This window comes from Prunus mume, linkage group LG1, assembly GCF_029339155.1.
Source record: "Prunus mume cultivar Tortuosa linkage group LG1, ASM2933915v1, whole genome shotgun sequence".
Taxonomy (NCBI): domain Eukaryota; kingdom Viridiplantae; phylum Streptophyta; class Magnoliopsida; order Rosales; family Rosaceae; genus Prunus; species Prunus mume.
Genome location: NC_142698.1, coordinates 27,928,701 through 27,955,690, shown reverse-complemented (window position 1 = coordinate 27,955,690; position 26,990 = coordinate 27,928,701). Strand labels below are relative to the sequence as shown.

General features: G+C 36.7%; 4 protein-coding genes across 7 annotated transcripts; 2 read left to right on the top strand and 2 right to left on the bottom strand.

Annotated features, from left to right (window-relative positions):
• Positions 1–49: 49 nt before the first annotated feature.
• Positions 50–2,168, bottom strand: LOC148921493 (uncharacterized). Its single transcript, XM_089048976.1, has 4 exons — positions 1,220–2,168; positions 357–491; positions 230–281; positions 50–147 (listed from the first exon to the last, which is right to left on the bottom strand). Exons 1-4 carry the CDS (start codon positions 2,120–2,122, stop codon positions 50–52), a joined length of 1,188 nt encoding a protein of 395 aa, XP_088905102.1. The 5' UTR covers positions 2,123–2,168.
• Positions 2,169–7,276: 5,108 nt separating this feature from the next.
• LOC103325638 (alpha carbonic anhydrase 7) lies at positions 7,277–9,183 on the top strand. The gene is made up of 6 exons (XM_008227825.2): positions 7,277–7,427; positions 7,794–8,011; positions 8,117–8,326; positions 8,466–8,633; positions 8,726–8,779; positions 8,870–9,183. The coding sequence occupies exons 1-6, from the start codon at positions 7,337–7,339 to the stop codon at positions 8,954–8,956; spliced, it is 828 nt and encodes a 275-aa protein (XP_008226047.2). The 5' UTR covers positions 7,277–7,336; the 3' UTR covers positions 8,957–9,183.
• Positions 9,184–9,877: 694 nt separating this feature from the next.
• LOC103325628 (lysM domain receptor-like kinase 4) lies at positions 9,878–11,956 on the bottom strand. Its single transcript, XM_008227817.2, has one exon. It carries the CDS (start codon positions 11,954–11,956, stop codon positions 10,112–10,114), a length of 1,845 nt encoding a protein of 614 aa, XP_008226039.2. The 3' UTR covers positions 9,878–10,111.
• Positions 11,957–17,331: 5,375 nt separating this feature from the next.
• LOC103327130 (uncharacterized) lies at positions 17,332–26,455 on the top strand. 4 transcript variants are annotated; one of them, XM_089043942.1, is made up of 11 exons: positions 17,332–17,878; positions 17,972–18,003; positions 18,177–18,462; positions 18,602–18,934; positions 19,074–19,318; positions 19,464–19,568; positions 21,375–23,828; positions 24,181–24,771; positions 24,856–25,081; positions 25,475–25,756; positions 26,087–26,455. In XM_089043942.1, the coding sequence occupies exons 1-11, from the start codon at positions 17,551–17,553 to the stop codon at positions 26,155–26,157; spliced, it is 4,953 nt and encodes a 1,650-aa protein (XP_088900068.1). In that variant the 5' UTR covers positions 17,332–17,550; the 3' UTR covers positions 26,158–26,455. The 4 variants fall into 4 exon arrangements, with proteins under 4 accessions (XP_088900068.1, XP_088900067.1, XP_088900069.1 ...); XM_089043941.1 differs by having other exon boundaries at positions 21,543–23,828; positions 25,475–26,455; XM_089043943.1 differs by lacking the exon at positions 25,475–25,756.
• Positions 26,456–26,990: the final 535 nt, after the last annotated feature.

Below are 26,990 nucleotides of genomic sequence, written 5' to 3'. Positions count from 1 at the left end.
CATTGGAGGAAATGGAAACCGCAATGCATAATTCTTTGTTTAGAGATTCTTATACCTTGTCAAGAGGGTCTCCCTCTTCTCTAGTAGTTTTTCTCCTTTTATCTGCTTTCAAAATACCCTGTACAATGAGATTGAATGATTCAAAAACTGCATTGGATAAAATACAAACTGCAATGTAGAAAACACAAACTGCAATGCACTGTATACAGATTTTAATTACCTTGTCAACAGTGTCTTCCTCTTCCCGTAGTTTTTCGCTTTTTAGGAGTTTTAAAAATACCCTGTACAATGAGAATGATTTAGCATGGATTCACATTCAAGATACATTAAAGTAGAACATGCGATAAATTGCATACCTCGATGTCATTCAAGTCCTTTATTTGGTTGAATCTTGTGTGGAGTTCCACAAGACTCCATTTAAGAATGGCAGGAGTTTCTTTCTCCTTGCCCAGGATTGGTTGTATTATGTTTGTCCTCTCACACAGTAGAAACTGCACAGTTCAAAAACAAGATATATCATAAAACAGAAACTACAGAAGAACATGGCGTGAAATGAGCAACATTCAAGAAGCACAGAAACTGCAATGCAGTTTGTCTTTCACTAAAATGCAAAAAAGAGAATACACCAGAAAATATGCATCAACTTGACATGAAATTGAAAGATCAGCATAGCCAAAACAAGAACTACAAAACATAACAGAAACTACAGAAGAACATGGCGTGAAATGAGCAACATTCAAGAAGCACAGAAACTGCAATGCAGTTTGTGGTTCACTGCAATGCAGTTTGTCTTTCACTAAAATGCAAAAAAGAGAATACACCAGAAAATATGCATCAACTTGACATGAAATTGAAAGATCAGCATAGCCAAAACAAGAACTACAAAACATAACAGAAACTACAGAAGAACATGGCGTGAAATGAGCAACATTCAAGAAGCACAGAAACTGCAATGCAGTTTGTGGTTCACTGTCAATGCAGTTTGTCTTTCACTAAAATGCAAAAAAGAGAATACACCAGAAAATATGCATCAACTTGACATGAAATTGAAAGATCAGCATAGCCAAAACAAGAACTACAAAACATAAACATGAAATTGAAAGATATATCATAAATTAGGTTGGAAACTGCTTAGGATAAAACAGAAACTGCATTGCACTAAAGGGAAACTGCATTGCCTAAAACTCAAAATGCATTGCATAAGCCACTGTTTACTTACCAATATTAGGATAATGCAACCCGAAACAGCTCCTATAGAGCCTTCTCCACCCTTCTTTGCTTTTGCTTTTGCTTTTGCGACCAAGGATTCATTCATGTAGGCTGAAACAGCTCTTGCCCAAGAATAGCTTGAAAGTGTGTCTAGATTCACACAGTGCTCAAATACTTTCCAATGCAAAGTAGATGAAGCGTTGGCAAAAAGGAATGTCATGCAGAGGTGAACCAATACTAGGCTGACCACCTCCTTGTCGTAGTCAACTTCTTCTTCTTCTTCTTCTTCAGCTTCTTTCTTTTCTTTTCCTTTGTTCGTTTTCTTCTTTTGCTCTGCCTTGGCCTTTTCTTTCTTCGGTTGGTTTGCCAAGGAAATTGTCTTTAGTAATTCTGCTTCTACCTGATTTTTTGATGGTTTTCCCTTTTCTCCGAAGTGCCTTATTCTGAAGGTAGAAGTGTACTTATCATTGACAAGTTGGACAGATTTTCCTTCATTTGGCAGTCCTAGAATCTGACTCACTGCATTGCCTGTGATCTTGAATGCTTCGGTGCCAAATTTGAAGGACTTTGTATCCGGATCAAATTTCTTGAGCAGCTGTACTAAGTCAAGGTCTGACTTATTCATGTTATTCATGTCGATTCTCTGGTTGTAAAACAGCTCAATCAAGTTCCAGAATGGGGTATTCTTGAGAAGCTTCTTCTGCCTTTCATTGAGCTTGTCTTTTACATCCGTAATGATGCTGTTGAAAGCGTTGCAATTGCACCGAAATTGGACATAGTCTGGGTGCTTTGCTTTCCGATCATAGTTTGGCTTTGACTTTGGCTTTGGTTTACTCTTTTGAGCCATCATTTTGAATCTTCGCTTTGGTTGGTTTTGAGCTTCCTCCTTTTGTGGTGACATTTCTTGTGCCATTTGTGATCTGCAACAAGAAGGGATGAAAATACTATTAGGACAAGTAGAGATAAACTACAAGCAAACAGAAACTGCAATGCAGTTTGTGGTTCATCAGAATGCGCTTTGTCTTTCACTAAAATGCAAAAAGAATATCCCAGAAAATATGCATAAACTTGACATGAAATTGAAAGATCAGCATAGCCAAAACAAGAACTACAAAACATAACAGAAACTACAGAACAACATGGCGTGAAATAAGCAACATTCAAGAAGCACAGAAACTGCAATGCAGTTTGTGGTTCACTGCAATGCAGTTTGTCTTTCACTAAAATGCAAAAAACAGAAAACACCAGAAAATATGCATCAACTTGACATGAAATTAAAAGATCAGCATAGCCAAAACAAGAACTACAAAACATAACAGAAAGTACAGAACAACATAGTGTGAAATGAGCAACATTCAAGAAGCAATGCGGTTGGTGGTTCATCAGAATGCAGCTTTGTCTTTCACTAAAATGCAAAAAAAGAATATACCAGGAAATATGCATCAACTTGACATGAAATTGAAAGATCAGCATAGCCAAAACAAGAACTACAAAACATAACTGAAACTACAGAACAACATGGCGTGAAATAAGCAACATTCAAGAAGCACAGAAACTGCAATGCTTGGTGGTTCATCTGCAATGCAGTTTGTCTTTCACTAAAATGCAAAAAACAGAATACACCAGAAAATATGCATCAACTTGACATGAAATTGAAAGATCAGTATAGCCAAAACAAGAACTACAAAACATAACAGAAACTACAGAACAACATGACGTGAAATGGAAAGAAGTATAAATAATTTAGCAGAAACTACAATGCAGTTTCATTTTGTTCAGCAGAAAACAGTTTTGATGCTCTTTTTCTTTCTTTTGTGATTTTTCGGTTTTTAGAGGTTTTCAAACCAAAACTAAACCCAAAACCTAAACTACATTGCAGAATGAAGAATGAACAGTAAGTAAAATTTCAGAACCCTAAAATCGAAGGCAAATTTGTGTTAGGGGTCATTTTCTTACGATTTTTTCCCCAAGAGAGTGCTAAACCCTTCAATTGTCGTTGCTGGTCGCCGCTTCGTCGTCGCCGTCGCGGTCGCCGCTTCAAATTTTGGGGGAATAGGTTGGAATTGCTGAAAGAGAGAATGAACAATCCGCTTCGATCGTTGGTGGTCTTCGATGATGGTCGCACGAATGGGTTGGTGGTCTTCGATGATCGTTGGTGGTCTTCAATGATCGTTGGTGGTCTGGAGGTTTCTGGAGGTGAAGTTGCAGAGGTTTCTGGAGGTGAAGTTGAAACGTGGCGCGAATGGGTTGTGATTCAATTTTGGTTTCGGTTGATGTCGTTTTGGTTCAGTTTTGGCTTGATGTCGTTTTTCAGTTTTGGTTTAAAACTAAATACTGAAAATGGCATATGTTGTAATTTTCATATTTTGTAATGGTATTTTTGTTACATTTTGATTTTTTGCCTTTTGCTAATTAGACTAAATTGTATTTCTTTCTACTAAATTAGTAAACTATATTATGCTTTAAAACTAAAGCTCCCTAATATTAATATATTTTTATAATATCATCGGTTTGGTTTGCTTAAACCGTAATTTTGAATATTGCAAATCATACAACGAACCATATATTTCGGTTTGATTTGAGTTCAAACCGATGACCAAAAAAAGATTGAAAAAAAACCAAACCATATATTTCGGTTTGGTTTGGGCGGTTTGACCGGTTACCGGTTTGAATGCCCAGCCCTATGTTTAATAGTCCCCTCCTAAGGAGGTGTTTTTGGTGGGGCCGGTATTAACAATCTCATCTAAGAATAAGATTAGATGAAACAAATATGGTACTAAATTTAGTCCAAACCAGGTCAAGCCAAGATTGTGTAACAAACGACCCCCTAATTACATGATACTAAATTGTAATTAACTCTATTTTTATTGCACACCACATATATTCAATATAAAATGTAAAGTGGTTATTGTCATGTGTTCAACAGTGAAAAATATAAAAATAAAAATCATTTGTGTCAAACAAGAAGTCAAAGTTCCCACAAAATTCAATGTGTGAAGGTCTGATTTGGGGTTGGTTGAGACTAGGGAAGCTCATAACACGATCCACCTGAAGTTTTCTTTAATATTCCATGATTTCTTGTTGTCTTTCAAACACAATGCAAAATATAGTCAAAGTAACAATAATATTAGACTAGAGCATATCAAAACTACACCACGTATTGCTTCTTTTGACATTTAAAAACAAACTCTTGAAAGGATTTGCCTTAGGTCTTTAGCCCAATAAAAAACCTCCATATATTTAAGCACAAGTGACATCTTATTATCACAGTTAATTACTTATAATATTAGGTTTTTATAATAAGTCCATTTTAACATGACATATTATACAAAACCAATATAGAGTATTTGGAGAGAAAAACGTAAACCTAATCACTTGTCATTTTCTAATTGGTTCTTAGTGTGTTCTAATTTTCTAAAAGTTAATTAGAAAATGACAAGTTGCTAGTTTTGAGTTTTTCTCTCCAATAGACTCTATAAGGGTTTTTGTATATGGTGCTGATTTTCCCACTCCCCTTTTTGTCCACTTACACTCCCTTTTATTTTTTTAAATACTTTTTTATTATAAAATACAAAAGTAGTGTAAATGGACAAAAAAAGAGTAGAAAAATTAGCACCCTTTTGTGGAAAACCCTGAAAAAATACACAAGTTGCAGGTCAAAGAGATGGTAAGAATGATTTGTCTATATCCTTTTTTCTAATTATAATATTTTTGCATCCCACATGATACACTAGGAAATCCAAGAGAACTAAACAACAAATTCAAATTCGACCAAAAAAACAACAAATTCAAAGAGCAAAGCAAAATTAGAAAACAAACTCATTCTTTGTTTTTGAATAAGGAATGGTCAAGTATTATAAATCATGAAAGTGCACATCTTAACACTTTGGAAGGTCAATGGTCAGGCGGCTATTACGTATGTGCTACAATTTTGTCAATATCATCAAATCGAATTAACTAGAGCATTGTTTTAGTAAGAAAAAAAATATTATAACACAAAAATAATTTCAAATGAGTCGATTCTTTCACAGGATTTACACCGGCATTAAGCTTGCATTTTCTCACACTCAAGATGACCAATGACATGCTCCAGGTGTATTTATCTTTTGAAATCGAATGGCACGTGAGTAAACTTAATTAATATATATTTTCTTTGTTGAATAAATTAGGCATATCGTATGAAAAAAAAAAAAAAAACTTCAATTTTATTTGAATATGAAAAAAACATAAAATTTGGAGCTCATAACATTTGTCACCTCAGTTTCACCACCTTACCATGCATGACCACCACCAAAATCACCACCACTAGCATCGCTGCATCACCTCCACCACCACCACCTCTATAACACTTCTACCAACCACACTCATTTATAAATTATTCACCTATAAATAAAAACTTTTAATTTCATTTTGTGTTTTAAATTTCTTTGTCGAAACGCAGGATTAGGTGCCCAATGGTTCTTTTTAAAAGATTTGGTGTGGTTCATATTTATTTGGGGGTTCACCCGAGCATGGGCGATTGGCAAGTACTTTCTTTCTTTCATTTCTCTTTATTTTTATAAGAGAAAAAAACATTTTTGGTCACTAGTGTTAATTAGGATCGAAAATGATTTTGGCCACCATGATTTCAATTCTCCCAATGTCGTCACTGTAATTCGATCACCTCTCTGAAATTAGTTCCCACCAATACATTGTATATGTCGGAACACGACTTCCATTCAAAAAATTTACAGCGGGATTTTTGTCCCCAAGTTTGACATTTTCTTTTTCTTGCAAATCTTTAGGTCCCAACCATTCCAAAGTGGAATCGTTTTCAATGCTGATACAGTGCAACAGAGAGCTCACATGGGAGAATCGGAGTTGAAGTTCCCTTTGACCTTCCGGCTGCCATGGATGGATCAGAATTTGACTCTATAATTCAACTAACTAGTTAATTTACGAACTGGTCTACATAGCTATTTTAGAAATAATAAAAGTGTTATTAATTGTCAAATATGAAAGATTAGTTTGTTTAATTTTTTTTATTAGAAGGGAATGCGATTTGAACTTGAGATCTCTTCAAATAGACCAAACGAAGACAAATAGGGAAATTTTTTTTATTGGTTCGTTTTGTTATGATTTTCCTCCAACCATCACGGACGGCTAGATCTTGGCGTTAGAACTCCTCATGCGTTTCAGCATTGGATCTCCACTACCATTTTTTTTGTGGTTTCTTTATATTCAGAATAAGTTGCAGAGATTCTTTGGGTTCTTTGTGTAGTTTTCACCTATCCTTTGTGAGGGTTTTTCATGTTTCCTTTGTGAGAGCTTTTTATCTCTCATTTATGAGAGTTTTATTTGTATTAAGACTTGGTTTTTTCAAATTTTATCTCTTTTTGATTATTCTGAGTCTGCAATCTTAGTTGGGATGCCTACGCCAGAGTTTCTTCGATCCTGCGTGATTGTTAGTGGAGGCGCACCAAATTGTCTTAATTTTCATGTTAGACAGCTCCGTTATTGTACTGACCCTTTATAGCTAGTTTGTATTGGTTTCTTGTGGCAAGTGATTTTTTTGGCTGAATATAAATGCAATCTTAATTTCTCAATAAAAAACAACTAAATCACATACAGACTATAGGTAGAACCTCGTACATCACCTTCAAACCACCAACCACCCAACTATTAAACCTATTCATGTTTAACCAACCTCCAAGACTATAGCTACCTGTTCAAATGCATGACGCATAGATCCACTCAATATATAAAATCAAAACTCTAATAATTATTTCAAGAATCGTCACCAACGACGTAAATCAGATGGAGTCTACCTTGTAGAAAATTTAAGACATGAAGCAAGAAAAAGAGCACCATTAGGGACCGTCATCTTCCAAATGGTATATATTTTAATTTAGTTCATTAAAAATTGTGTATTGACGGGTAACTTGTCTGTCTACAATTTCTTTCAAATCAGATCTCACCAGAGAAAATATGAAGTCCAAGAAGAAAATTTGTTTGGAAGTCTCATGATCGTGGAACACTTGTTTTTCTGTTTTCAAACTGTTTTCATACTTCAGGCTGATGCCTATATATATGTATATATGTAAGCAACTAAACCTATTCCCCGATAAGCTCTCAGTGCAGCACAAATATGGAGAAGTTTGCCACCCTAATCTTGGTTTGCAGCTTCCTCATTGTCCTTGTTTGGCTGCTTTCATGCCAAGCAACATCTGACGAAGTTGGTAAGGGCATTAATAACTTCATGTTGATTATTATTTTAACTATTTAGAAATACAGAATGTGCCCAAAACGGTTTCATTATTAACCTCTCTTTTGGGTAGGTTATGCATTTTCTGAAACAAACATGTCATTGTGGCCCTTGGCTCTCAGCCATTTTTGCACAAAGGAATTTCAACTTTTCTTGTTTTATATGTATATATATATATATACATACACACACATGCATATAATTGTGGTAGTAAGTTGGCTGAGACCTAGCTTAACTTATGGTTTGCTTGCTTTATAAAGTTGGCCACTGGTAGTGCTGTTATGGAATTTTGTTATTAGTCTATTGCTTCTCATCTTTGTTAATATTCTTGATGGTGCAGAAGATGAGAGGGAGTTTAATTATGAAGATGACAGTGAGAAGGGGCCAGCTCGATGGGGAGAGATTCGCCAAGAATGGAGCATGTGTAACAAGGGATCGATGCAGTCTCCGATCGATCTGTTAGATGATAGAGTTGAAGTAGTGTCAGATTTGGGGAGACTTCAGGGTAGCTACAGGCCTTGCAATGCAACTCTTGAAAATAGGGGCCATGATATTATGGTAAGATAAAAGAGAGAGCTAATTTAATTTTCCTTGAAGTCCCTAAGGAAAAAGTACTTTTACCAAATATTAATCATCATATGTTTGAACAATTTGTGGCTGCAGTTGAAGTGGGAAGCTGATGCAGGATTTATACGAATAAATGGAACTCTGTATCAGCTCAAACAATGCCACTGGCACTCACCTTCTGAACACACCGTCAATGACAAGAGCTTTGATTTAGAGGTGCATCTGCTTCATCAGAGCCCAACTGGAAAGATCGCCGTGACTGGAATCCTGTATAAGATTGGAGAGCCTGATCCGTTTTTGACTTCGGTAATTAATCTCTTGAGTGATGCTGCATTTACCACATTTATTGACTACACTGTTGACCACATCTCTCATGTAGTCGAAATTATATAGTTTTATTTCTCTCTCTCATGTTTGATGTGCTTAATTCTGTCTTTGTGCTTAGATAATGGATTATTTAGCAGACATCTCTGGTACCAGTGAAAAGCAGAAAGTGGTTGGTATGGTTGATCCAAAGCAAATAAAAACAGGCAGTATAAAATATTACAGATATATTGGCTCTCTTACAATTCCTCCTTGCACACAAGATGTTATCTGGACAATTGTTGAAAAGGTTAGTTTCCTTTCCTTTGCTTCCCTAACCAAAACATCATAATACATTTTCTTGTGACAATTTTTTTATCTGAATCTTATTTGAATCATCAGGTGAGGAGTGTCTCAAGTGAACAGGTCAAATTACTCCGCGTAGCTGTTCATGATGTAAGCTCAATCCTAAATCTTTTAATGTGCAAAATATATATGCATTGATAATTTGATACTTTCTGTGTACTAATGTGAAAGATCTTGCAGGAGTCAGACACTAATGCAAGACCAGTTCAACCGAGAAACGGGCGCGTTGTGCAACTTTGTAAACCAACAGTAGAGGAAGAGAATTGAATCTAGCTAGAGTTCTATGGCTCAAGTATATATCACCAACCTGGAGGAGATATGCAGGGTCTGGTTTAAATAAGCAACTTATGATCACTAGGGTTCCTCTAGCTATGTTTTTTTGCACACCATTTTTCCATTTCTTCTCCAAGTTTTCGTTTTTTTTGGGGGGGAAGCTTGGACCATGTTAAATTACTTTTCCTTTTTGTTACATATAAATAATTCATATTAACTTCCGAGCATAACTGTTCAAGCAATAATCAAAATCCCACTTAGAGAAAGTGGAAGGCAGAAAGATGAGGAGAATTAAGTAGAAAACACAAGGGTGGAGGGAAGAGCAGCATCATATAAAGCTCATCTTATCAGATTTTAGAGGATTAGATCAAAAATATTGAACAAAGAGTGATATCATATCCACTTGCAGCAAGGTTGACACAAATTATCAAATGGTGGCCGTGTTGAGAGTGCGAATCCCACGTCGGAGAATTTAAAGAGCCTTGCACCTTCCATTACTCTTCGTTTTTATGGGGGAAAAAAATTATTAGGCTGAAAAGCTTCTAGTACTCTAGGTGGTCCATAAAACATTAGAATTAAGGGAAGTATATACCAAACAAGTGGAAGCAACAAGTTCTTGGCGTCACCAGAAAATGAAAATGTATTAAATAAGTCTCTTCAGACAACATGTGATGTGAGTAGTGACCAAATGGAATCTAACCAGCCATATCTTCCAATTACATACCCTTGGATGCATGCTTGTCTCTTATCTAAGAACTGATGTAATAAACTAAAACATGAACAATAATTTAAGAGGGTAATAATGAAGAAAAATAACTTTAAAGTAATGAGTGGCTTATTTTCGGATCATGGCGGGATCATGGTTCATGCTCAAACCCTTCTTTTTCAAGTTATCCAATTCCTTTCACCCGCATGATTTAACTGTTTCTTTCCAATGATATTAAGGTCCATGAATATAAAGCACAGGACGTTCATACATTACATAAAGAACCTGATATTAGAGACATAAACAATATGTACAAAGGAGGCATAGAATCACTTATGATCCAACTTTAACAACCACAGGTTTTACACCATTACAGTTCAGTGGACAAGTGTTCTTCCATAATCGGTGACCAATCTGGTTCTTCGTTATCGATCAACTTCTAATCAGACCATTCTGGCAAGGACTTTCATGATATCATCGATGGACGGCCGATGGAGAGGGTCATCCTCCACACAGGCCTTTGCTAAAACAGCTAAGCATAAAGCCTCTGCAAGAGGATAGTCCTCCAGCTGCGGATCCATGAAGCTCCTAAGTTGTTCGAGGAAACCACCTTCGCTAGCACCTCCTCCCAAAAACTTGATGGACTCTTTGAAAAACTTTCCATCAATGTCCTCTCTTGCTGAGATGAGCTCAAGCAAAACAACTCCAAATGCAAAAATATCCACCTTCTCAGAAGCTGAGCCATGCAGAAGGTACTCTGGTGCAACCCATCCTTTGTCATTTCCTTCAGAAGATCCAAACGCAGAGATAGTTCCAATATTCGAAAGTTTTGCCCTCCAATTTTCTGTCACAAAAATGTTTCTAGTATTTATGTCTAGGTGTGCGCATGAAGGGAAAGTACAACAGTGTAAATAGTGAAGTCCTGTAGCAATATCGAAAGCTATTTGTGTTCGTCGATGCCACTTGCGAGGAGTAATAGATGGACTAGACAAGCAGTACCTCAAGCAGCCATTGCTTGGATACTCAAACACCAGATAAGACCAAGCCAAGTGATTTTCTCCATAAGAAACAGCCTCTAAGTTCAAGATGTTGATGTGGTTGATTTTTGAATGTACATCAATAACATGGCTGGTATCTTCAAACCGCATCTGCTTGATCATCACTTCAACATTATTTATCAACCCCCTATAGACCAGAGAACCAATCTTGTTTTCTTCATTGAAATCCCTTGTTGCTCTCCTGAGTTCTTCTAAGCTATAATTGAACAAAGAATACTTCAATCCAGCAAGAATATCTGGAGATAAACATGATGAAATTGGAGAGCTTCTGCCCGTTTGACCGGATTTAAGAGGGCTTCTGACTGTTGAACATGAAATTGGAGAGCTCAAAGCAGTAAAGGACTGGAGCTTCTCACTCTTCCATTTCTGTAGGGCCCTTCTATACAAAATTATAAATGCAATTAATGCTGCAAGTAGCAGAGAAAACCCAACAACAGACCCTGCTATATACAATTTCTTCACTTTTGTGATTTTAACTGTTTTTTCCACAGGATTTGTGGGAAGAAAATCAGGAACTGGAGGTGGATCTAGGATATTGAAGTTTAAGACTGGAGGTGCTCTCAAGGGAACTAAAACGGTTGTTTTTGGAAATACAGTTTGGCTTGGTCCTAAATGATTTACAGCCCATAAATCTTCAGGAGAGATGCCAAACTTCTGGCTCAATATGATTGGTCTGTCGCCTTCAACGAAAGGGTATGTCACAAGGTACTTCACTCCACTACTGCTAGCTAACTTATCAGGACAAGCACATCTTAGAGGCAAAAAAAGCTCAGTACCAACCTTAAGCTTGTTTTCTTGGGACAAGTTTTCCTCACGAAATGTAAAGGACTTAAGCAAGCCTTCGAAAACGCCACAAGCTATCTCGGAGTATGATGTGTTTTCGGAAACCATGTAGCTGAAACTTGCCTGAAAATATTGACCTGAGCAAGAACAGTCAATGGGAATAAGAACCTCCCTACCTGCTCTGAGTGCCTCAGAAGGAGAAGTAAGATTGTTGAGCCCAAGCAGGGCATCAGAGTCCATCTGAAACAACTCTGAGATATTCGAAACAGTCTGAAAATGCTGGTTGGCTCGGTAGACCAAGAATGTTCTGCAAGAATTTTGGAACATATTGCAAATGTATCTTGAGCCTAAATAGCTAGCATCAGAAGCACATCCAGTTGGATCATAATACTGCTGAGCATAGCTTAAATTTAGGCAAACCAAGATGAAAAAGCAGAGATAAATCATGGTTTTTTTTTTTTCCTGATATCAAAAAGAAAATGAGAGGAAGAATGATTTGGTTTAGATGAGATACTGCTAAATTAGTTAGTTGCTGATCGGAGAGCTAGCAATGAAAGATAGATATTTCGTTTTAATATTTCCAGGTCCGGCCAATATGCATGGTCAAAAGTATAGTCAACTTTAAATTAAGGAATAAGCAACCACAAAGTGCCATAAATGGCCGGCTGTAATAGCAATTGCCAGATGGGAACAGATTATAGTATTGGTACAGTTTGACTTGTTTCTATGTGTTTTTTTGCAATCAAGATCCTCTATGACTTGTTTCCATAGTCATCCCTTGCATTTTCAAATCTATTTCTTATTTTTTCTTTCTTTTTTAAATTTATAAGCAGATTGCAAGGGATTTATAACTAAAGTCGTTATGAGTATTTACCCTTAAATCTGAGGTCCTAGGTTTAATTCCCTCCCCTCCCCCATCGCTTCTATAACAAAATTAAAAAAAAAATTAAAGAAGCAGTTTTGAACGTGGATGAGTCGAGTGGTATGCTGAAGAAAATACTTTCCCTTTCTGGTACATAATTGGCGTACATGGTGTTAATTCTCAAGTGGAGAATTCTTGAGGGCCACCTTTTTTGTAGTTAAGTTTGACCCTCTTATTAGAGAGTAGGATTCTTGTAAGCACTAATGCGCAATGAAAAGAAAGGCATCTTCTGTGGTAATTGCTGATAACTTGTAGAGTAAGTAATGCTATTTCTAATAGAGGTGGAGTCCAACCATATAAAGTGTTCTATTAGAGAGGAAGTTCATAATAAAAATGGTACACCTAACATTTTCCATAGTAATATGGGTAATAATGACGATATTTACACTCACACTTTTTGAAGGATATTCACATAATGTTAATATGAAATTATGTTGGCATTTCCTAAAACTTAATATAGGTTTGGAAGTGTCATTTAGCGGGCATGTATTCAATTGAGATTTTAAAAGACTATTTATAGATAAATAAGTCCAGTGGATTTTAAAAGACTATTTAATAATGTAATGACTTATAAGATTTTTTTTAAAGATTTTTTATACTCGGGATTTTTTATGTTTGGATTTTAAAGATTTATATCATAAGAATTTATAAGATTTGAAAGGACCATATGAATTTTTTATTTGTACGATGCTAACCAACCAACTTAGTTGGATGATGACCAATGTCTAGTTCAATGATGCACGAATTCTTCATCAATTTCTTCTTTCTCTATGTCATTACCTTCATACATGCTCGGTTGTGGCATTATATGAGACTGCAAAATAATAAACAGAAGAAAATAGTACCAATTTATGAGGCTGCAAAACATTATAATACATTCTATGATAATACTTAGAACACACAATCAGGGCATACGAAAACACACTATCACCCTAGTAATGTAAACTAGCACCTCAAAGCATGTACTTTTCAATCATCTGGTGAGGAACATTACCCAAAAAATGGCTATGCTTTGAATGAATAAATGGCAATATTTTGAAAATAAATAAATGACAATACTTTGAATGAAATATGACAGAAACAAGTCAGCTAGTGGTTAAAAGAGCTTGTCTCTGCACTCTAATGAAAAATATATATATAAATGGCAATGCTTTGAATGAAATGAATATATATATATATATATATATAAGACGCAAACCACATACATAAAAGAACACTAATGAAATATATATACCACAGTCCTCAAAACCCATTCTATTGAAATCCCTCAAATAATTTTATTTGGGGTTAGAATACCCTACAATTTTTTTTCAAATGATCCAAACCATCTATTTTTTAGGTCTTCATTCATAGATCATCCTTACAAAAAATTAAACAAATCGGAAACCGTTTCAACATCCAATTGTGTCTTACAAAATCAATGAACCCTGCTTCAAGAAAATACTAAAATTTAATAATGCTCAATTGAATGGTCAAATGATATATTCATGTGATATTTTTGTAGAGATGCAGATCTTTCAATGATATCTACAAAATAGACGGTTTGGATTAATGAAATACAATCTGGAGTGGACCCTATATAGGGGTGTCCCTATATAATATATATATATATATATAAGACCATATAGTACATGATAGCCATAAATAGACAATAAACGCAGATCATATATATATATATATTTATTTATATAAGACGCAGACCATAAACATCAATTGTTTGATTCTCCCATTTGTTATATATAATAATACATGATAGCAATATGGTTTGTATATGAACAGCCTGACACGAAGCAGCGATTGATGATGAAGAAACAGAGCATGTGAATGGCCATAAAGCTATCATATATATACCCACGAAGCATCAATAGTTGTGAAGGGTTATAGAGCTATCATATATAAACCCACGAAGCAATACCACCAACAGTAGCAACAAACCCACGAAGGACTAAAGACACAGTCCATATACAAAAACATGGCATATAGGAAATATACAGATAATAAACGCAAGAAGACACAACATGAGAAGGAAGCAATACCTTGTTCACGAAGAACTATTCAACTTCATGAAGAGCTGTTCATCTTCTCTAGTAGAAAAAGAAAAAAAAAATCTCACGTGATGGGTTAGGGTGAGATTTGGGATAGGGTTTGGTATTTATACCTCCTACTAAAGAGTCACACAAATTCTTAATTTTAAAAAAAATCCATCGAAATTAGCAAGTTTTTGAATACCAAAAGACTTTTTATTACTTGTTTAAAGTCTTGATTGAATACCACTAGATTTGGACACCCTCTTTAAAATATCCTAATAGTCATGATTGAATATCACAAGACTTATTTAGATTATTTAAAATTCTTAATTGAATACCACAAGACTTATTTATTCCAAAATAGTATTTTTAAAATCCTAATTGAATACACCTCCCGTAGGATTGAAAGTGAATTGTTGTCTCTAATTTCCAAAAACTGCAGGATTGAAACAGCTCAGCAATTCCCGAATAACAGAATTGTGACTTAACATGTTTGAGACATTTGATCTAAGAGTAAGCTATGTCATTTCTCATGAACACATGATAGGAACGTTTTTGAAATTTAATATGATTTTATTTGCATGATTTTCTCTAATCTTAAGTCAATCAAAATCTCTTTAGGAGTGGATTTCATTTATTTATCAATCAATCAATCTTTGTTTTGAAGGACTATTTTTCAAAGCTTTCATCATATTTTCAGTCTATAAACTTTGGAAAACTGAGTTTTTATTTAAGATAAATCATCAAGTGTTCCTATGTTTACTTGGTGATTTATCAAACACTTTTATCATTCATATTGCATTCATTTGCATGTTCGGTGAGTCATACAGTTGAAGGCACCAAGGTTGCGGTGGACGGTTTTTCTTGTGAGTTTGAATCGAACACGACCAGTATCGGATTCAACAAAATGAGAGTTGGAAGAATTCCGGCGAGCTTGAAGCAATCGTGACTAGTATTGTGTTCAACATGAGGAGTGTTGAAAGATTATCCCGTGATAGAAGTTGAGTTATGAAGAAGTGGGTAAACATTGTCTAGAATTTGTCTAGGATAAGCGTGTGAGTACTTTGTGGGAGCAAATATTTCAACTTCTAATCACAAAGTGCCACGTGGACAAGAAGAATATAATCACCAATCGAAGTATGAGATATTATCTTAAATATGAGATATTATCTTTATTTTGGAATATAATCACTAATCAAAGATAATATCACCATTTTGGGATATTATCTTATTTTAGGGATATTATCATTAATTAGGGATTTAATTCTAATCCAAATCCTTAATTGACTCAATCCCTCCATTTAAGGGAAAGAATATCTTCCTTCCAAACCAGGAATTATTCTTTGAAAAACCCTAGATATGCACAAGGTGATCCTAAACCTAGCTCTAAATCCCCCGAAACCTCTCTCTCTCTCTCTCTCTCTCTCTCTCTCTCCCATCATGGACCACCTCCATTGGCTCCTGCCACTCCCTCTCTCATCTCTCCCACACGGCAAAGTACCACCACACACGGCTCCGACCGTCCGGCTCTCCCCATGAGAGAAAACTCCGTCTAGTTTAGCTATTGCCGCATCTTTTCTCAAAGATCCAATTGAACTAACTTAGGCATCGGAGGGCCTTTGGCTAACAACCCTGGGTGTGGTCTTTTACTCATATTTGATTTACAGGAATTGAGGAAGAGAGAGAAGAAAGCTTCAAAAGGTGAAGGATGTACATGTGAATATTCTCCCGTGAGAAATTTGCACAAACATACTTCTTGTAATCATTGTTCTATAGCGGATTTGCTTTGGATTGAGCAATCCCGTGGATTTTCCCCAGAGGTGGGTTTTATCACGTAAAATAATTCTTCACGTGTTCTTAATTTTAACGTTCTGCATATTTAAGGATTGATACAACTTATCAATCCCTTAGGTATGTTTTGATTTCTTTATTACGCTTAACCATTGCAAACTTACATTTCACCCCACTGCTATCCTACAGGTAATTTCACATAACAATTTCTATAATCACTAATCTGCAACCTCCATAAAAATGACTTGTAAATGACAATTTGAAAAATCAACGGTTCAATTTTGGAAATACAATAGTTCCACCAGGCACAAAATGTTCTCAAATAAGCTTATTTGGAAAGGAACTCATAATCACAAAATGTTCTGCCATACTTACATTTAATTTTTCTTTTTGCTACCAAAAAAAGAGCGGGTTCTACAAGATTAGGCCGACTTTTATTTAAGTCTGGAGAATTGTAATTAAATTTAAGAAAGGAAGTTGGTGTCGGGAGTAATTATTTTCATTTAAATCTAGGCCAACTTTATAATTCGATTACCTTTCAAACTCTATCATGTGCTCATCTTTCTATTTTCATACTCCCTTTTCAGTCTATTGTGTTGCACCATAATCAAGATTTACCATATTTAACAAAAGTCGCTTCTGCTTTCAAGAATTTTTCAGTCTCAAAAGTACCCTTTATACTTTTTCAATTCACTCTTGTTTTTTTGGTCTCCTGATTTGAATTCAACATTAAAAAAACCCTTGTTTTCTTTTTTCTGTTGACATAAAAACAATTTCAGCATTCTGACTGTTTTTTTTGTTGTTGACAAAGTTAGGAAGGGGACGAGGAAACTCATACACACGAATATCATGAGATTTGAAATGAGAACCATTTGATGACACACCAAAGACCTATCCAACCTAACACCCAATTGGTGAGCATTTTGGCTCTTGACTTGACCATTGTTTTGCCAGGTTCTTGTACGCATATTTTCTATGGTTAAAATCCCAGGGGTAAAATGGTCATAACATAAATAAAAATTAAATGCCGTTTTCGTCCCCTCCAAGTAAAACAAAGGCAGTACGGGATTCTCACACTCTTTTTCTTTTCTTTTCTACAAGAAGTTCAAACACAAACAAAACCACCGGACCACCGCCTTACCGTTTCGTTTGCTTTCCCTTATTTTCCTGGGAAACTTTCTCTGACATCAGTGGAAACCCTAACATTATCTGCTAATCAATGTAACTTTTGTGTAATTATTTGTGTTGAAATCTGTAGTAAAGGAGATCAAACGCAACTCGGAGCCTCTGTTTACTCGAAAATGGCAAAAACTTCACCACCCAAGAGGAAATCTGAGTTTGAGATGAAGCGGACGCCGAGTCCCATGAGGAGGTTCGAGAGAGCCAAGAATAACTCATCAACTTCTTCTGGGTCTAAAATGTCTGGAAGTAAAAGTTCGGGTTCATCGTTAAAAGACCGAAAAGGGGAAAGGAAGGAGAAGAGTATGAAAGATTTGGCATTGGGAACTATAGAAGTTAGCAAAAGTGGGAAAGAAAATGCAGAAACTGCCCATGTGAAAAATAAGATAAGACATGCCAGAGATTATTTGGCGTGGTTTAAGAAGAAAAAAAAGGAGGTTAAAGCATCAGGTAACACTGAGTTTTGCCCCTTTTTTTTTTCTGCCTGTAATACTAATTATTTCTTTCTTGTTCTGATAATTTTTTATATATATATTTCTGCAGTAAATGCAAGTAAAGATGTCTGCAAGACAAAGGTATTATTATCATGCACAAAAAATGGTCATTTTCTTTTATTTTCTGATGGTGGTAGTTTCTAAATGGATTGATTTAGTTTTGTCTTAAATCCATTAGTCATTTGGTTTATTATGCTTAGCATGTTCTATTTTTTGATTTTGAAACTTGTGTTAGTTCATTGGTGTACTTGTAGGTTCCATTGCTGCTCAGTAGTGAGCGGGAAAGGGAACATACGGATGAAGGACAGCCGCTCAGGTTTCAGAGAAAGCTCTTGGAGGGAAAGCATCCTGGGAAATCTTGTCCTGGTTTGTCTCAGGGGAAACGAGAAAGGGAACAATTGCTTGAAGAGTTATCGATTACAACAGAAGTTGAAAGTGATGAAGTTGTAAAGAAGCGTAAGATGGTGGTAAATAGTAATGATGGTCCACACTATCTAAAGCCTGGATTAGAGGGAAAGATAAATCCTGGATGCAAGGACGGTAAATGGCTGACACTCTGGATTATTTCATTTTTTTCATGACATTTTGCCTAGAGTTCTGTTTTGGTGCAGTGCTAGGTTCAGCTTGTAGATTTTCTGAATTTCCAGTTTTAGTTTTGAAAGCATCTCCACTTTTGCAGGAGCTTCTGTAACTCCAGCAGATATTGTGCCTCATTCTTCTGCCAGGTCAACTAGTTGTGTAAATACAATTGCTGATGAAAAATGTGAGCGGGAACCGCTTAGGTTGCATATAAAGCTGTTGGAGGGAAAGCATCCTCGGCGGAAATCTTGTTGTGTTTTGTCTCAGGAGAAACCAAAAAAAAGGGAACGATTGCTTGATGAGTTATCAAAGACACCAGAAGTTGAAAGTGATGAAGTTGTCAAGAAGCGCAAGATGGTGGTAAATAGTAATGATGATTCACCCTATCTAAAGCCTGTATCTGAGGGAAAAACAACTCCCAGATGCAAGGAAGGTAAATGGCTGATACTGTGAAGTATTTCATTTTGTCATAACATTTTGCCAAGAGTTCTGTCTTGGTTCAATGTTATGGTCAGCTTATAGATTTTATGAATTTCCAATTTTAGTTTCTGAAAGCATATCGACTTTTGCAGGAGCTTCTGTAACTGCAGCAGATAATGTGCCTCATTGTTTTGCTAGATCAACTACTTGTGTAAATACAACTACTGATGAAAAATGTGACTCTACTTCACATAATGTGGATAGGAATGTATTAGAAAAACCAAAAAGTAACCTGTTTGATTCTGAGGAGAGAAGAAAATTGATCGATGCCCAGAAGAATCTCAATCTTCTTTTGAAGCCTGGGATATCAAAACTATGTGGAGTCCTTCAACTCTCTGTATGAATTTGATTTACCCGCTAACAATATTTTATTTTAAATTTTGTTCTTATGTGCTGCCTTAACTCAATATTCCATGAATACATCTTAGTAAAACACAGTTCTCTATTTTAATGATATCTTGGTTGATGTTACTATTATGCAGGATGTTGTCAAGGCTATGGTCGAAAAGCTTCTTGAATACGTAATGAATAATCACCTTGTAAATACAGAACCAGCAACAACATTGCAGGCATTACAGATAGCTCTGGTTAGAATTGATTCCCCCTTTCATGCACTCATGTTTTAGTACCCTCTTTTGGTGTGTTCTTAAGGAAATGGATTTGTCCCATGCTGAATTGTAAAGTTCTTAGATGCATGGTTTCTTTTTATGTTTGCCTGCAACACTCATATTTCTTTTTTATTCTGAAATGATTTTGGATGTTTTGGTTGACAATCAACCTCTATAGTTTGGCTTTTACGGGGTATCTTGTTTCTTTTTACTCTGATATCTTTTCATTGCATAAGTAACTGTGACCCTTTGATTTTGGCTTACAATAACTCTGATAATCATGGCATCAATATCCATCATGTCTAGCTTGTTGCAAATATCAATTTAGTTTCTTTGCCAAGACATTTGAAAAACATTTAATCTATCCCAGTTCGGTTTTACATTTTGACACCAAGCAATTTTGCATGTAACTTATGCAATGTGTGATGATGCTGCACTCTGCCCTTGCTTTTCGTGGTCAAATTTCACCCTCAACATACTTGAGTGATGGTGCGGCTAAAATGTGAGGATGAAAATGTGTTGAGGACACTCTGGTTAATGGCTTTTTCACCCTCAGCAAATTTGGTGAAATTTAACCACCAAAGCTTGTTTTCAGCTGTGAAATTGTATCAAGACACTCTGTGTGATAAATCATAAATGCATTCATGAAAAGACTTTGTCATAAAATGAGCTTCTAGGTCAGGTCGTCCCTTATTAGTTGGAGCTTTCAGGGGTGGTCTCTTGTAAATCTTTTTATAGGCTATTGTAACTTTTTTTTTTCTTTCCTTTTTGGATAAGAAACAAACTTCCATTGAATAAAAATGAAAAATAAAACACTGGGGAGTCCCTGAAAGACAGCTTTCTTAAGTACTACAAAGCAGAAAATCCATGAAAACACAAATAACAATCTAATTTACAACTTCACCCCAATCAGAATAAATAACATAAAAAGATCAATGCAACCCTTAATTTCTGAAGAAACTGAAGCCCACAAGGATGCTAAAATCAAACTTTATCCCACAAATGATCCACATCCTCCCCCATAACACCCTAAAACATTCTCTCATTCCTCTCCATCCACACAACCCAACTTAATGCCAAATCAGCACATCTTCCTAGCACCAAACTCCTTTTCTTTTTCTATCCTCCAGAAAGCTTAACTATTCACATATTTATGCAACACTAAAACTTGGGATTGCCGAATGCAATTTGTCATTCTATTATGGAAAGTTGTGTTTCTCATATTAAATAAATGGAAGTCAATCTTGAGACTTGAGAGTTGTGGCAGTCCCCGCCTTGCCCAGTGGTGCACCATGAAGTGTAAAAACAATTGTTGCTGCTGAGTACTGAAGTAATAATAAGTCATACTTGCAGTAATAAAATGGTTACAATAGGGTTCACCCTGGTTTGTATTATCAAATAATGGATCCTTGAGAGCTGCATTTGAGTTAGCTTCTGATATCCGTGCTCCCATCTGTTTTCTCACTTGCTTATATTGTGAGTACACTCTTCAATTCCTACAAATATGTAGAGACTTTGCTTTCTATAACCAGTTTTTGTAATGATTCACTAACATGTGATAGTTTCTATTCAATCTATATGCTTTATGTATCTTCCCGTTAATGATGCATGCGAGAAGTTACACTGTTCAGAAATTATGCAAGCAAATAGGCATAGAGAATTCAATATGTGTTATGAACATGTCCATTTTGTTGTCGTGTTTGGTTTGTAGCATGCTTGCGTCTATAATGCTACTTAAGCTTTTTTTTTTAAAAAAAACCAACTTACTGGTATCTGTAAATCCAGTGTTGGACAGCAGCTTCATTTCTGAAGCAGAAAGTCGACCACAAAGAATCGCTTTTGCTTGCAAAGCAGCACCTTAACTTCGCTTGCATAAAGGAAGAGGCATATTATTTTTATTCAATGCTGCGGTGTCTAAAGGAAACCTTTTTACATCGTACAAGGACTTTCAAGGTTGCAGTGCCTCCAAAATCTGCTAAATTATCAAGTAAAGATGCCTTGAAGGACCATTCACATGCAAAGGTACTATCAAAGATTGAAGACTTGTCCATGAATCTAGAATATTTAGCAAACACAGATGTCTCAAAAAGTATCAAAGATATTTATAAAAAGTTCAAGAAGAAGATGACAAAACTTACTGAGAAGCAAAGAAAAGACAAAAATGATTACGAGGAAGAAAAGGGGCATATAGAAAGAGAGAAGAAAACAGAGTTGGCCGTTATTCAATTTTGTTACCAGAATAATACTTCGATGAGGACATATAGGCTTAAGATGTTGGACAAAAGAATTGAAGAGCATAAACTCCATATGGACATACACCGTGAGTGTCTTGAGGAATTTCACCTGCAAGAATGGTTTAAGTTGAAGGAGCAGGAGAAACAATGGGTAGAAAACGTGCAATCCTGGGCTAATGTTGAACTATTAAATAGGTCACCTTCAAATGGACCTGAGCCTTGGTCGAAATGCTTACAGACTAGTGAAGAAGTTAGAGTTAATAAAGATTCTGAGGATTTTGCCTCTTTAAGAGAGCATGGTCTTGACAAGGTGGTCCTGATAGGATTGTCTGGAACTCAAGAAAATGCTCCTGATGAAGGTGTAGTATGTGGTGGTTTCATTAGAACAGTGACGTCTCCAGCTAGACCCCTTAGTGCAAATGCTGCATTAGATACAATTACTTCTGGGGCATTTTTGTTTACTGATTGTATGGAGAAAAATGAAGCTGGCAGTTCTGGTGATGATCAAGAGAATGGCGTGTCTATGAATCCGTGTGCCAAAGAGTTAATTACTGATGGAGGAACTTCAGACTATGGGGAGGTTCTGCTTGATGTGCCAGAAATTGTTTGCTGTACTGATGGCTCGGAAAAAGTTGTCACCCCCAGTCTTCCTCCATCTGAAGAATGCATCCACAATGCGGACACATCACTCATTCCTGATGGGGAGGCCAGACTGGAAGTGCCCAAATCTGGCAAATCAACTGATGGTCCAGAGCAAACCCTTCCTTTGGATATGTCTTCTGTGCAATGGAAGCCTAATGGGGCTGCATTAAGTGTACCTGACAGAGAAGCTCCACTGGGATTGCATGAGAGTGCCAGTTCAAGTCATAATATTGTGTCTGTGAGCACACCATCATCTGAAGAACAAATTCATGTAGTGATGGTAACCGTTAAAGATAAAGTGGTAGAATCAAGACTGTTTGAGACTGGCAGTTCAAATGATGACCAAGGGAATCTTGTCACTGTGGATCCATCTGAAGAACAAACTCCTGAAAATGCCACATATGAGACTGTCAATTCAATTCCCGGTTTGCATAATGTTATTTCTGTGAGCGCACCTTCATCTGAAGACCAAATCCATGTAGTGACAGTAACCAGTCCAGAATCAGGTGTCTTTGAGACTGTCAGTTCCAATGATGGCCAAGGGAATCTTGTCTCTGTGGATCCACCATCTGAAGAGCAAACCCTTGAAAATTCAACAGATTATGAGACTGTCAGTTCAAGTCATGGTTTGCATAACGTTGTTTCTGTGAGTGCACCTTCATCTGAAGAAAGGATCCGTGTAGTGACAGTAACCATTCCAGATAAAGTGGTCGATTCGGTTGTGCTTGAGACTGCCAGTTTGAATGGTGGCCAAGGGGATGTTGTCTCTATGGATCCACCTTCATCTAACAAACAAATCTCTGAAAAAGCCACAGAACATGAGACCATCAGTTTAACTCATGGTTTGCATAATCTTGAGTCTGTAAGTCCACCTTCATCTGAAGAACGAATAACCGTGCCAGCTAAAGAGGATGAATCAAGAGTGCTTAAGACTGTCAGTTCGAATGATGGGCTAGCGAATCTTATCTCTATGGATCCATCTTCATCATCAGAACGAATCCCTGAAAAAGCCTCAGAACATGAGACTGTCAGTTTAAGTCAAATCCATGCAGTGACAGAAACCATGCTAGACAAAGAGGTTGAATCAGGAGTGCTTGAGACTGTAAGTTCAAGTGATGGCCTAGGGAATCTTGTCTCTGTGGACCCACCTTCATCTAAAGAACAAAACCCTGAAAAGGCCACAGAAAAAGAGAGCAGTGAATTGCATGTAATGGAATCTAATAGTGCAACTGGGATCAACCAGCAGAAGGGAGTTGATACTGCAGCCATTAGCAACTCTTCTGGGGAAAATCCCCTGGTAAACTCACTCCCGCTGCAGCCTGTGACAGCTTTGGTGCTTGGTGGTTCAGTGACATTCGATCAGGTATAAAATTGTTAGATATTGTCAATCCATATTCTAGTCACCTTGTTTTGATCATTATTCTCGTGCAACAAAAATGACAGTGTGCTTGTATGAGGACATTGCCTGCACTATTTTGTTTATATTATCCTAAGAATTATGACGGGGTTAAATTTTTAACATTACTACGGTTGTTAATGCGTACAACAGAAAATTATATTTTAATTGTCCTGTGAGTTTTGTCTTGGTTCTTTCTCCATGTTATGAGGAGATGGTATTCAAGATTTTTAACAAAATTAATTCTAAGTCAAGAAAATAAAGACAGAAGAAGAAAGTGATTGAGCGTTCACTAACTGACACATTCTCACCTGTCCAGGCACACCAACAAAAAGGTAAGCTTTTAGCCACATTGACTGCAGTGCAATGTGGAGATCCACAGGCCAGCGAACTGCAGGATACCAGCCAACCAGTCGAAAATCCAGTATCCACATCAGTTGCTATGGTATCATACAATCATTCTGATCATGATGTGCCAGACAATGAGCCTGTTGTACAAGTGCCAGTGCTGCCATCTTCTAATACACTTGACCATAGTTCTCCTGAGTTATTTTCAGTTGCTGGTATTAACATTCAGCCAATTAGTGAAGATCATACCTTTAACCAAGTTGCTCAGGCTCCAATGCGAATTGCTGGGAACCTTCCTGATCTTTCAGATCAAACTATTTTGCAGCCTATGACATGTTTTTCCTTACAGCAGCCTGTTGATATACATACTAGTGGATTTGGAATGCTTTTTCACGACACAAGGGCTACATCTGTTACTTCTTCATATAATACTCATCCCATACCTTCTGCACCCCGTGGGGCATCTCAGATGCCTCTGCCTTTGTCCCCTGACCCTCTTCAGAATGAACTGGAAAAGTTGGATAAAGAAGCAGACCAAATCCACAAGTCTCATGAAGATATGGTCAGTTTCGAAGTTAATATCTTTTCATTTATTTATTTATTTTAACAAAAAAAACTCTTCTGAAGACCTTTTTGTCTTGAACAGAAGCTGCGTCTGAAATCTGATTGTGATAAGGAGATAGAGGAGGCCATTGCTGACATTCATCGCAAGTATGAGATTAGATTTCAGGAGAATGATGCAGAATTTGACCTTAAAAAGAAGGAATCGGATGCAATTCGCAACATGGTTTTGAGGAATAAGATTTTGTCCTTGGTTTGGACTAAATACATGGATTATACTAGGGCATCAAGTGCATCTGGACCACAGCAAGGTATGAAACTTTTGAGTTGCACCTTTTTAAGTTGTTTTCCCTTTTTTTATTCTTTCTTTCATAAACTGAAGATGTAGTTTGGATGCATTTTCATTTTTCGTAGAAGAAAGATTATCATTGGCTATTTTCATCATGAAGTGCAATGAGAGATATGGCATTACTTCTTTGAAACCTAAGTAACAACTATTAATATAAGATGGTTATAAAACATGTGTACAAATGTCTTGATCCTCTTGCATGTTATAAAGTCTTATAGCAGGCAGCTAATCAATACACACTATGTATATGCTTTATATCAATTACACCGATTTGTGTATTCATACATTATGGGTTTCTTTCTATGCTTACATTTTGTCATTGGACTTATGCTCCTTACTGTTATTTCCCTGGCAGATGAGAATTTCGTTTTCTTCCAGTATCTGGACCAGCTATCTATACGGCAAAATCAACATATACATTCTCCAGTTGCCAGTTCATCTCTGGCCAGCCCTCCTGCAGCTAGCCTGCAAACTTCTATTGCTTCCTTACCCAGCCTGCAGGCGACCCCTCTTGCACCTGCAACCAATCCACATTGTACAGCTCCACCTATGCAGTTGCCTGCTCCATTTCCGAGCATTCCAGCAAGACCGCCCCACATTAGTTTCCCCTCTTCCACAGGAATCCCCGAAGGTGGAGGTGAGATTCGTTCCCCAGCCCCACATTTCCAACCTTTTAGACCTTCAACATCCATGCCAAATTGGCAGTCACGTAGCAACTCTCATGCATCGTCTGTGTCACTTCCTCATATTCCACGACTTCCAGCCCCCATGCAACAATATATTCCTTATACTAGGACCCATCATCCTGAAAATGCAGGGGGCTTGCCAGCTCTTAGTTTATATGCACTGCCTTTAATTATGGATATAAACGGTCGATTTGGTGCTAATCCATCTGGTAGTTTGCTCTCAATGCCAAATTTGGGTTCAACCCTTGACCACTTGCACCTTTCTGATCCTGCGATTACAGGTGGTGCACATGTCAACCCAGTACGCACAGGTAGATCCACCGACGTAGTTTATTTATCGGACGATGACTAACCGGTTATAGGATATGTATGCTTGGTGCTCATGGTTATGAAGCGGGGTGTTGTGACATGGTATAAGCATAGGCATAAGTTGTAACGCTTGACTGGCTGCTAGGAGTTTGTGGCTGTATGCCTTCTGTTCTAATGGTTGTAATGTATAAATGTAACTCTGTAGTTTGTACTGAAAATTTTCCTGAACAGGCATTTTAGAATTGTGATGATAGAAAGTGTCGAGGCCTAAATGAACTTGTTACATTGTTGCAGTGGCTGGGCATATATCAAGCAAAAAGTAACTGGTTTTGATTCACAAATCCAGACAAAAGTTCGATATTAGAAAGTTTTGCCCTCCAATTTTCTGTCACACAAATGCCCCTATAAATATGAACCAACTTGCAACACCAACACATGGCTAGCATTTTCTGGGTTCTTATTAAGGCTAGTAGCAGGTGACTGATAATGTGGTTGATTTTTTTTTATTAAATGTAGATCAGTTTACCTAGCTGGTTTCCTCAAATCTCATTTGCTTGATCATAACTTCCAACATAATTTATCAACCATCGCTAGACTAGAAAACCAATTTTGCTTTCTTCATTGAAATGCTTAGGAGTGAGCGTGGAATTAATACAACTCAATAACTGAAGATCTTCTCTCGTGTTTGCCATTCAACATGTAGTTCATCGGGGGCAGGCTCTTGTTTCATCGACAAAACCTAATAACGGATTGCTCTTCAACAGTGACACAAGAAGATAATTGTCCAGACAGGCAACGAATGGCTGAAGTGGAAAACTGAATTTTGCGTGAAAAGTGGTAACATCATTTGCCTGTAGAAGTTGTCTCAGGTTGGAA

Coding starts and splice junctions, on each gene's coding strand:
- LOC103325628 (XM_008227817.2), bottom strand. CDS start 11,956: ATGATTTATCTCTGCTTTTTCATCTTGGTTTGCCTAAATTTAAGCTAT.
- LOC103327130 (XM_089043940.1), top strand. CDS start 17,551: ATGGCAAAAACTTCACCACCCAAGAGGAAATCTGAGTTTGAGATGAAG. Junction 18,463..18,601: donor AAATCCTGGATGCAAGGACG/GTAAATGGCTGA, acceptor CCACTTTTGCAG/GAGCTTCTGTAACTCCAGCA. Junction 25,082..25,474: donor TGCATCTGGACCACAGCAAG/GTATGAAACTTT, acceptor TTTCCCTGGCAG/ATGAGAATTTCGTTTTCTTC.
- LOC103325638 (XM_008227825.2), top strand. CDS start 7,337: ATGGAGAAGTTTGCCACCCTAATCTTGGTTTGCAGCTTCCTCATTGTC. Junction 8,012..8,116: donor ATAGGGGCCATGATATTATG/GTAAGATAAAAG, acceptor TTGTGGCTGCAG/TTGAAGTGGGAAGCTGATGC. Junction 8,780..8,869: donor TCCGCGTAGCTGTTCATGAT/GTAAGCTCAATC, acceptor AAGATCTTGCAG/GAGTCAGACACTAATGCAAG.
- LOC148921493 (XM_089048976.1), bottom strand. CDS start 2,122: ATGGCACAAGAAATGTCACCACAAAAGGAGGAAGCTCAAAACCAACCA. Junction 492..1,219: donor GTTGCATTATCCTAATATTG/GTAAGTAAACAG, acceptor TGAACTGTGCAG/TTTCTACTGTGTGAGAGGAC. Junction 282..356: donor AGGACTTGAATGACATCGAG/GTATGCAATTTA, acceptor CTCATTGTACAG/GGTATTTTTAAAACTCCTAA.